The sequence below is a fragment of the Trachurus japonicus genome, chromosome 24 (assembly GCF_045865225.1).
Source record: "Trachurus japonicus isolate A0001 chromosome 24, Traja_1.0".
Lineage (NCBI taxonomy): Eukaryota > Metazoa > Chordata > Actinopteri > Carangiformes > Carangidae > Trachurus > Trachurus japonicus.
The window spans coordinates 28,385,188-28,396,014 of NC_140930.1; the positions used below are offsets into that span (position 1 = coordinate 28,385,188).

The window sequence follows — 10,827 nt, forward strand, 5'->3', positions numbered from 1 at the left end:
CCTTTGATCACAACATAATACAATAGAGTATGTTTCACAAGTACAGACAATGAAATTTGTATTGCAGACAACTGTGGAAGCCAAACTGGAAATCAGAGCATGAAGGTATGATATCACCAAATATGTTTTTAAAGTTACCATTGCCATACAATTTAGTAAAATGTTTTGTTGGAAATACTCCAATCAATTCAAATAATTTTAATGTAGACCTAGGCCTACATGAGATGCCCCAATAAAATCATTATTCTGTTTTGTCTTGTAACTGTTTGTCTTAACACACAATGTTTGAATGTTAAGACAAATTGACAAATCAAATTGACAAATTTTAGTAAAAAAAATGTTTGATCAGAAACATACTGATAGCACCTTTCAAACTAAGATGCTTTAAATAAACGAATAAAACCCGTAGTACATCACACTGGCCTGTTGATATCGACAGGTGGGTGTCTTGTTTTTTTTCCCTCTGACGGTTTGGTCCTACATTCTTGCCGTACCCGCTGACGTCACACCAGAGCGACAAGCAACAATGGTAAGTGAGCAAGCAATTTTCTCCGTGGCTCGTATATTTATCACATTGTAACGTATTATCCTCCGTTGTAACATAATTCATTGTGATTGAAAGGTAAATATTCCCATTGCCATGTAATTCCAAACGGTTTTGTGTTTTATTTCTGTAGTAACTACGGAGTTAAAAGTCTGAAGTAGCTCACTAGCCTAAGGCTAGCGATGTTAGCTTTTCTCTCGGTTAGCGGTAGTCATATTTTTGCTTTTTCCAGCGAAGTCATTCATAGTGTCGAGAGGGCTTTTTCCTCAGTGGTATTTCTTTGTGAATTTCAGTGACACTGTTATTATTCGCTCCCCTTTCATTGAAACTGACCCGTTTTGCTAACAGAGCAGGTAACGGCGACGTGAGCTAACTGTTGTAAACAGTTCTGCTAATGAGATAATAAAGAAATCACTGTCACACACACTGTAACACAGAGAAACTACGGTACTCCTTTCTCAACATTAACGACTGGTATCTGGACATCTTCTAGGGTCAAAGCCAGAGTGGAGGCCATGGTCCGGGGGGAGGCAAGAAGGATGACAAGGTGAGAATGACACAGCTTCTGCTAGCTCGCCACTGGACCTGCAAGTTGTGATAGCCAAATATAATCACCTCAATTACTGGCTTGTTATTGGCACTAAATTGTTAGAGTAAAATAATAACCAACATTAGCACGTCTGATGTGTTTTGATGAATTAACCTATGTATAGGATGGTTCTTTGTAACAGCCATGCAATATGCTACACACTCCAGTACACTCACAATACCTCACATTTAGTAATGTCCCCTAATATTTAGTTTTCTTACCACTGGATATGTTAACTACACATGTTACGATTAAACAATGATTTACAATAATCCATTGAATGTAAAGAGAAAATACCACTTGGTTGGCTGATAATGTAAGCATAATAATCAAGGGATTTTTGTGTTGTGCTTATGTTGCTGCAAATATGGATATGTCTGTTACATTTCTGTGTAAGGCCAACTTTATAGTTGATGTACTTTTCCTTTTGGTGTGTCTAATCACTGTATTGTGTGTGTGTGTGTTGAAGGATAAGAAAAAGAAGTATGAACCTCCAATTCCCACCAGAGTTGGTAAGAAAAAGAAGAAGACCAAGGGACCAGATGCTGCCAGCAAACTACCATTGGGTAAGAACTGAAAAGACAATGAATTATGAAGACATATTGGTCAGTACTGTTCTTTTCTCAGGTGTAGTGCACTGCCCACACCACTTTGCTGTTTTCTCTCATTATTCGCTGTTTCACTGTGTAATTGGAGCTCCACTGTCCATCTTTGGAGGTGTGCAGTCAGCAGCAATACTGAGAAAAAAGAGAATGTAAGCAATAGTAATATGATCTGATGTAGCCGGAGGGAGTAAATGCACGATATTGACCTCCACATTCAAGAGGAAAGCCAAAATCTTATTGTCCCAGTGTTTATATAATTTCTCATATTGAGGTCTACACCATCTGTATTTCAGTCACCCCTCACACTCAGTGCCGCCTGAAGCTACTAAAGCAGGAGCGCATCAAAGACTACCTACTGATGGAGGAAGAGTTCATCAGGAACCAGGAACAGATGAAACCCCTGGAAGAGAAACAGGAGGTCAGTCTTTGTGGCATTAGCAAATCACATGCTTATGCGTTTTCATATTTTGGAAAAACTTAGAGAAAGTAATCAACGGTGTGTCTTTGTTTTCTGAACAGGAGGAGAGGTCCAAGGTGGATGACCTGAGAGGGACTCCTATGTCTGTGGGCACCCTTGAAGAAATCATTGATGACAACCACGCCATTGTCTCCACCTCAGTGGGATCAGAGCATTATGTTAGCATCTTGTCTTTTGTTGATAAGGATCTGCTAGAGCCAGGTTGCTCCGTCCTGCTCAACCACAAGGTAATGTATTATCATAAATAATACGAATATTGACGTTAGGCCTCTTTTGCCTGCAAGAAGGTTAATCGGGTTAATTGCAGTTTGTGGCTTCCTGATATTTGTAATTTTTCATTTTATTTAATTACCGTAGTATCTGAATTACTCAACAGTCCACCAGTCCTAGCAGTTAGTTTTTATGATTCTCCAACACTGTGTACAGCCACCTTTCTTAAATAATCCTCACCAGTTCTCCTGTGTTTGTCTATCCTGTTTAGGTTCATGCTGTGATTGGGGTGCTGATGGATGACACTGATCCCTTGGTGACAGTGATGAAGGTGGAGAAGGCCCCTCAAGAAACCTATGCTGACATTGGAGGACTGGACAATCAGATCCAAGAGATCAAGGTACGTAGTATCCTCAAGTGAGAGCCCAAAGTCTACATTTTAAAGGGATAGTTCAACATTTTGGCAAATTGGCCCATTGCCATAATCCCTACAGTTTTATAACGGCGGAGCTGCTCAGAGCTACGCTACGGAGGCTCATGGAATTTCTTGGTTTCCCTTATCAAACTCATCAAATACAAAATCCACCAACTTCAAAATGCTCTGGTGGACAAGTTGTGACCTGCACATTCTGTTATTATCTCTTAGCTTGGTGAATGTGCAGGTTGCAACTTGTCCTTGAGAGCGTTTTGCAGTTATTGGATTGTGTATTGTTCATTCAAATTCAAGAGCCTCCGTAGCATAGCTCTGAGCAGCTCACGGCTCTGCTGCACCATTCTAAAAATTAAAGGTGAGAAACCTACTCCTAAAACTATAGGGATTATGGCAATGGGCCAATTTGCCAAGATGTTGAACTATCCCTTTAATATGATAGTTCTGCTTGCTTGGTTATCTGAAAAACACACATACACTGACCCAATACAGCCAACTGCATCGTTAATGCTTATAGCCTCCACACAGCAACGTGTATGCATCACTTGAACTACGTTTCTTAATCAACCATCATATAATGTGAAGTTTTTAACATCAGTTCAACATCATGATTAAAGGTCAAAGCTGACTGTTGTTCTCTGTTGTGTTAAACAGGAGTCTGTGGAGCTGCCTCTTACACACCCGGAGTATTATGAGGAGATGGGTATTAAACCTCCCAAAGGTGTCATCCTGTATGGTCCACCTGGCACAGGTAAATTCTTCCATTAAACATCTAAAAGTTTTTAGAGGCTACTATCCTTCCTACCAGTAAAGTTGTTATCATTATTATCCTCGCTGCCTTACATCATGTTGTAGAGAAAACATGAAATGCTTTCAAGCCGTTTGCTCAGTGGGATAGTGACAACAGTTCATAGTAGTTTACTATGACTAGACAACAGTAATCAGAAAGTACTTCAAATTACATTACCATAGGGCAACAAAATGCCAAGATAATTTTGCCTTGAATTGGATGGTGTGTGGTGTTTTTGTCTGTAAGGGTCCTGAAACCATAGAATATACAATTCCAGGCGTGGCAAATATCCAAAGTGTATAAAGTGATGAACTTCAACAGTTATGTACAAGTAGTTGGTTACAGTTATGATTACGGTTGGTTGTGGTGCAAATTTAATATTTTATAGGTTTGAGGCGTCTACCTGCTGAACACCTACTTTTAAATGAACCTTTCTTCTGTTTATGCTTTATTACTTTTCTTCCAAGAACTTAGAAAGACCAAAAAATAAATTGGAGATCAAGAAAAGAAAAGTTCAGATATGTCTTCTGGACAGAAATGGTAAAGCAAAACCTCCCATATGACAGTAAAGGGGACTGTAAGGGAAGTGCAGTGTTTATGTACCAGCAATGAAGTCAACATGAGGAGTTTTGAAAACAAGTGCTGTGGACAGATTACATTTATACTGAGCTTTTGACCACAGTCACTAGTGGTGTGTTTAGAGGGGGAAAAGGAGCAGCATTTAATGAAAAGGACAACTTTCCAAATGTTAAGCTCCGGGGTAGAAGTGTTCTGCTCTAGGGTTGTGTGGCAGCCAGTGGCACGGATAGAGGGAGGAATAGATTCCATTAAATATCAGGACATTACGGATGCAAATGTCACACAGCGAGCCAAGGAAGCAAAACTCAAAAGAAGCTGCTTTCCTAAACATAACAATTATCCAACGCCGGCCTCACACCCACCATGAAGTACCTCAAGAAGCACAAGCTGAGTTTTTTTAATGACTCATGCCGACCCTGTTTTTGCATCAACATTGCCGAGTGGACCGATGCTCCACCACTCCTGTGTCAGCTCGACCCTTCTGCAGCTGCTTTGCAGTCAAATGAGACACTTTGCCTTTTCTGTCCAGAAGAAACAAAAGTTTTCTTGGTCTTTCATTTCTTTCAAGACCACAGATAAAAAGTAACAGAGCACTCATTTTGGGTTATAGGCTTATTTTAATGTTAGTTGGCTGCAGGGGTTTTATGTACTTCTTCAACAAAATATCTAATTAGCTCAGGGGTGCCCAACCTTTTGCATCCAACAGTTCTTAATGTTATCAGTTTGCATCAGTTTGTACCCTTTCTGTGTACTCCATTCCCCAGAAATCTCTTGTGATTTTCCAGATAAAACAAAAAATCCACAAAATATAGAATGTGCCGGGGGGCAAAGAACTTTTGCATATGTGCTCCAAAAGAAATGAAAGGAAAAAGAAAAAATGTCCGCACACTGCTCAATAAAGCTCCCGATTTTTTATTAGAAATGACAACGTTTCGACCACTTTTGGGTCTTCTTCAGGTCATCAGATGACCAGTGTGCGGACATTTTTTCTTTTTCTTTCACTACTTTTTTTGTCCTACACCTGCCTACCAGTTGGATGAGCGTGCACTTTCCTCCCTTGCTCCAAAAGAAATGAGACATTTAAATGAGATACAGTGGGAAGAAGAAATTGAACCCATTGAAATTATGTTTAACCCATTAAGACCAGGAGCGACGTATGTTTGAGCCCTACCGCCGGTCTGTGTCATTTCGGTGGTTCCTAGTGATTGGGCGTTTTTAAATAATAGGGAGAGCTTACTACTACTACAGTCAAACACATGTACGTTACCTCACAGCACACACATTCGTGTATGTTTCTCATTAAGATTGTCCTCCAAACCGAACATCCATGGAAAGAGGACCCTTCAGCCTGTTACATCTATAAATGATATTAGGAATGAGGACCTATGAAGTCTGGAGTTCACTCTCACACTTGAGTTTGTTGTTCACAAGAAGCATCTTCTGATGTGACGTATCATTAAAAAAGAGACGTCAGAAGACAGACAGCCAAGAATTGTTGGCTTGCATGAAGCAGGAAAAGGTTACAGAGTCATCTAGGAGCAGTCAGAACTGTATGAATTAAACTACAGTCAGAGCTCAGAACTTTTCTGTGGAAGAAAACTCTTTATATGACACATCTTAAGAATATATCTGATCCTAAACTGTGCTTTCAAGTCCAAAGGTCCTTCTGAACATTGAGCAGGTTATTGCTGCCAGAGGAGCTTTGAAAAGTTATTAAATCCAAAGGTTCTCTCACTTTCTCAACCTGCTCAGTGAATATTTTATGTTGGTGTTGAATAACGATATAAAAATCTTAATTTTTATGTTTTGAGCTTTAGCACATTATGCTTGCCTGTAGTTTTGACATGGATAAGGGTCCAATCACATTTTATGACCAATTAGTGCCGAAACAATGTACTTCTAAAAGGTCCACATACTTTGTCTCAGCGCTGGGTGTTTGAAAAATGCCATGGAAACCTGCCAGAGCCTTAGAAATAATAGCTACTGTTCACCAGCTCTTAACCATTTTACTGAAAATGTTTCTCTAAATGTCTCAAAAATCTCATTAGAGTGTTTCCATTCAACCCTGCTATGGATTAATGACATTCATATGGTCTTCAGCAGTGTGTAGGATGGTTCTTGTAGATGAAATAGTCTTTTGTTGTTTTGCTATGCTAAATATACAGGCGCATCTCAATAAATGAGGATATCTCAGCAGTCTTCTCCATGATAGTGTAGCCACTGAACCAGACTAAGACCATTTAAAGGCTCAGGGAAGCTTTGATGGTGTTTGGAGTTCATTAGCTGATTAGAGTATGACACCATTAGGCTACAATAGTGAACTTACACAATATTCAAATTTTTTGATTTACTGGATTTTGAACTTTCATTAAACATAAGCCACAATCATTACAATTAAAATATATGAATACATGAAATATTTCAGTCTGTGTGTAATGAATCTATATAATATGAGTTTCACTATTTGAATTGAACTACTTAATTAATGAACTTTTCCATGATATTCTAATTTATTGAGATGCGCCTGTAAACTGTGAAATGTGTCAGTCTATTTGCTGAACTTGCCCCTGTTGTGTGTGTGTGTGTGTGTACTAGGTAAAACACTGCTCGCCAAGGCCGTAGCCAATCAGACATCAGCCACCTTCCTGCGCGTGGTGGGCTCAGAGCTGATCCAGAAGTACCTGGGGGACGGACCCAAGCTGGTCCGAGAGCTGTTCAGGGTGGCGGAGGAGCACGCGCCCTCCATCGTCTTCATCGACGAGATCGACGCCATCGGCACTAAAAGGTACAAAGAGCTCCACTTGAAGCTGCTTAGAGCGACAGCGTCAGAGCAGGGACGGTGTAGCTCCTGTGGAGCTGAGGAGTCACAAGTGGATGACGAGGTGTTAGATTAGTGTGTGTGAAAACTGGCAGTGCCTTTTTTTAGACCACATATGTATTTTCATCCAGTTGGTGACAGCACATCAACAGCTCCAGGCTGCAGAGTTTGTTTTTTCATCGCCAACCTGAAGATGTTTTATTGTCTGGCAAGATTTAAAGGGATACTTCACCCCAAATCAATAATTCACCAATTGTCTACTCACCATCATGCCAAGGAAGGGTTTGAAAAACTTTCAGAGTCATCAAAATGCTTTTGGAGTTCCAGGGGGGGTCCGGCTGGCAACAGATTTTCATATAATGGCAATGGATTGTGCTCACTTTTTTTGAATCGTCCAGAGCACAGACTATGAAACATCCAAATGCCTCCATACTGCTCGTCTGTACTGACCCAAGTGACCTGAAGCTGCCACGTGAAAAATTTGTTAGAAAAAAATGAGTTTGATGTCTGTTTTTAATCTTGTTGTAGTAGCTCCAAGTGGCTGCGTGACATTTGCTGTGAGATGTTCTTCTGTGTTTACATCATACATCCGATGGTTTACAACGACGAACGAACATCTCACAGCAAATCTCGTGCATGTGCACAAACATCAACAGAGCCACTGGGAGCTACTACTATAACAAGGATAAAAACAGAGATCAAATTATTTTTATCCAAATAACTTTTTCATGTGGCGGCTTCAGGACACTTGGGTCAGTACGGACGAGCAGTATGGAGGTATTTAGATGTTTCATAGTGTGTGTTATGGACGATTCAAAAGTGAGCACAATCGGCTGTCATTATATGAAAATCCGTTGACAGCCGGACCCCCCCTGGAACTCCAAAAGCCTTTAACTCCAAAAGTTCTCCAAACCCTTCCTTGCTTGGCATGACGGTGAGTAGAAAATTGGTGAATTATTGATTTTGGGTGAAGCATCCCTTTAAAAATCTATCTTGTAAGCTTGTTGACAAACTATGCACATCATTGTTTGTCAGTTTGTTTAGCAGGTGGGTGTGATGTAAGACAGTACATACAAGACCAGCGGCGATAGGGAGTGTGTCGATTTTTTTTTCTTCCCTTTCAGAGGCAAAGTGTAAAAATATCAGATCTAGCTTTGCTACATGATGTACTGGTACAAGTAAATGATTGAGTCTGTACCTACCTTTGGTTGGATATTGACTTAAATAATAAATGAGCTCACATTGGCTTCTTACTACACACGGAAACGACAGACAGCTCAGAGAAATGTGCTGGTGAAAACAAGACTACATGATCAAGGCCCGTGGAGTCTGAAGATGTAGGCCGGTGTAGTGTATTACATGAATTTTTAAGGTAACCGTGTTTCCTGTGTGTTTTGTGCAGGTATGACTCAAACTCTGGAGGGGAGAGGGAGATTCAGAGGACCATGCTGGAGCTGCTCAACCAGCTGGACGGCTTCGACTCGCGGGGAGACGTGAAAGTCATCATGGCGACCAATCGGATAGAAACCCTGGACCCAGCTCTCATCAGACCTGGTAGGTAGCACTCTGCCTCTGACTGTATCATCTACATACTGTATGAGTCAGTGGCATGTGGGAAAGGGCTGTTTCTGAGCCACAGCAGGTAGCAGAAACTAGAATGTCAAGCCCTCTTTAAAAACTGTGATCATGATAAAGGAGCTCACTTGTGCACAAGAAATGAATTTCCATGTTTCCTTGGTATTATAAACAAAAGACGAAATGATAAATTTACATTTTTACGAAAAACATGGTTTTACTCATTTAAAAGCCTGTATTTACACATTCACTTGCATTGATTGTGATTGAGCTGTTCGCACTTGTTTGAACTATGTGATCAGCGATCAGATCTGATATCGGAGTACTGAAGTGTTAAAGTCATCATACCCAAAGGCACTTCCTTAATTGAGTTCTTAAAAGATCAACATTTGATTAATTAACAAAATAATGATTGCTTGAAGTAGTGCACTGCTTTGCCTATTAATCACACTGATGTTGAGTGATTATCATTGGCTTTAATTACTGAATAAAATGGCAGAACAAAGGAAACCTGTGAATAGAGCTGGTTTGAAAACAGCTCGTCACATTTCTTTTCCCCCCATCTCCATCTCCTCAGGGAGAATCGACCGTAAGATCGAGTTTCCTCTGCCGGATGAGAAGACCAAGAGGAGGATCTTCCAGATCCACACCAGCCGCATGACAGTAGCGGATGATGTCACCCTCGACGACCTCATCCTGGCTAAGGACGACCTATCAGGAGCAGACATCAAGGTGAGGGCGAGGCTGTTGTCTCTCAGCTTCATGATGGTTTTCAGTCTCCTGCCAGTAGCTGAACTCCTAAACCTGCAAATCATCCTCACATCCCGACCTGACACATTGTTCTTCAGAGTAATGTGTCATAAAACAATAAACCATTGCAGATGTGGTAGTATTTGAAATGTTATGTTGCCTTTAATATTAGAGTGACATCATAGATTCATCCAGGTAATTTGCATCAGTGCCGTGCTCAGACCTGGTTTAGTGACTGAGTTCAACACATCTGGGCAGTGTGGGGCTTCACACTGTGGCAGTGTAGCCAAAGTGACATGAAGCTGTTTGAAGATTTTAATAGCAAGTTTTCTAAATGACTCAAATCCTCCATTCAGAAAGATCCTCAGTGTTTACTGAACAGTCTTGTGGACTCAACTCTGCTGCCCCCATGTGGGACACTGGAGAACGGCTTTCTCAATGGGCCTCCATCTGAAATAGTGACTTGAGTGCAGATTGTATCTAATCATGTCCATATTTATTGTAAAATCACACTTTGTTATAAGTACACAACATACAGTAGAAACACGAAGGAAGTTAAAACTATCAGAAAATAGTTATATTTATAGTCATGAATACAGAGTAAGGGAATAGAGATGATACAAAAATGGAAATGTACAAATAGTAGTTTACAGATTATAATCTCCAGTTGTCTTTATCATCAGCAGGTCAATGATCGTGTCATGTCACGTGATAATAAAAACAAGACTCTTGTTCAGTTTAATTCAGTGAAGATCATAAAGAAAACACAACACAAGGCTGCAGACGTTAATAACTTTGAGCTACATACGGGTAGTTGTTGTTTAAGAACTTGATATGAATAAGGTGAGACATCCACCCAGAAATCTGATTGTATGACAAGTCGCTGTTCAGTTCATCTGTTGCACTCGTAATGGTGAAATACAAGTAAAACAAACTCTAACTACAGCCATCTTTAGTTTAATATACTCTATATTTTTACAATAAACAACATTGTCAATTAAATTATTTGTGTTTGTTAGTTCTACAAATCCACTGTCTCAACATTGATTAGTTTCCCCTTTTTGGATATTAAGAGTCTGTTAAAAAGAAGAGTTAAACAACAGTTGATCTAGGCATAACCTTTATTAGAGCCCGGACCGAGTGTGACTCTTGCTCCTCTCTCCTCTCTCCTCTCCCTGTTTCCTCCAGGCCATCTGCACAGAGGCCGGCCTCATGGCTCTGCGAGAACGCCGTATGAAAGTCACCAACGAAGACTTCAAGAAGTCCAAGGAAAACGTCCTGTACAAGAAGCAGGAGGGCACACCAGAGGGGCTTTACCTTTAACCTTAAACTTTTTATGTTACTCCCACCCCCACCTTCACCCCTCCACCCTTATCTATCGCTGTGTGACAGAGAGGAGGCAGCCGTGGAGTTGTCTGTCTCCCCCAGAGAGAGTTTTGATATATTTTGTGCATGTCAT

General features: G+C 40.5%; 1 protein-coding gene across 1 annotated transcript; it reads left to right on the forward strand.

Annotated features, from left to right (window-relative positions):
* Positions 1-487: 487 nt before the first annotated feature.
* On the forward strand, positions 488-10,827 carry LOC146962137 (26S proteasome regulatory subunit 4). The gene is made up of 11 exons (XM_085771094.1): positions 488-529; positions 1,038-1,091; positions 1,603-1,699; positions 2,032-2,156; positions 2,258-2,443; positions 2,698-2,826; positions 3,511-3,607; positions 6,821-7,010; positions 8,446-8,597; positions 9,196-9,350; positions 10,557-10,827. Exons 1-11 carry the CDS (start codon positions 527-529, stop codon positions 10,689-10,691), a joined length of 1,323 nt encoding a protein of 440 aa, XP_085627220.1. The 5' UTR covers positions 488-526; the 3' UTR covers positions 10,692-10,827.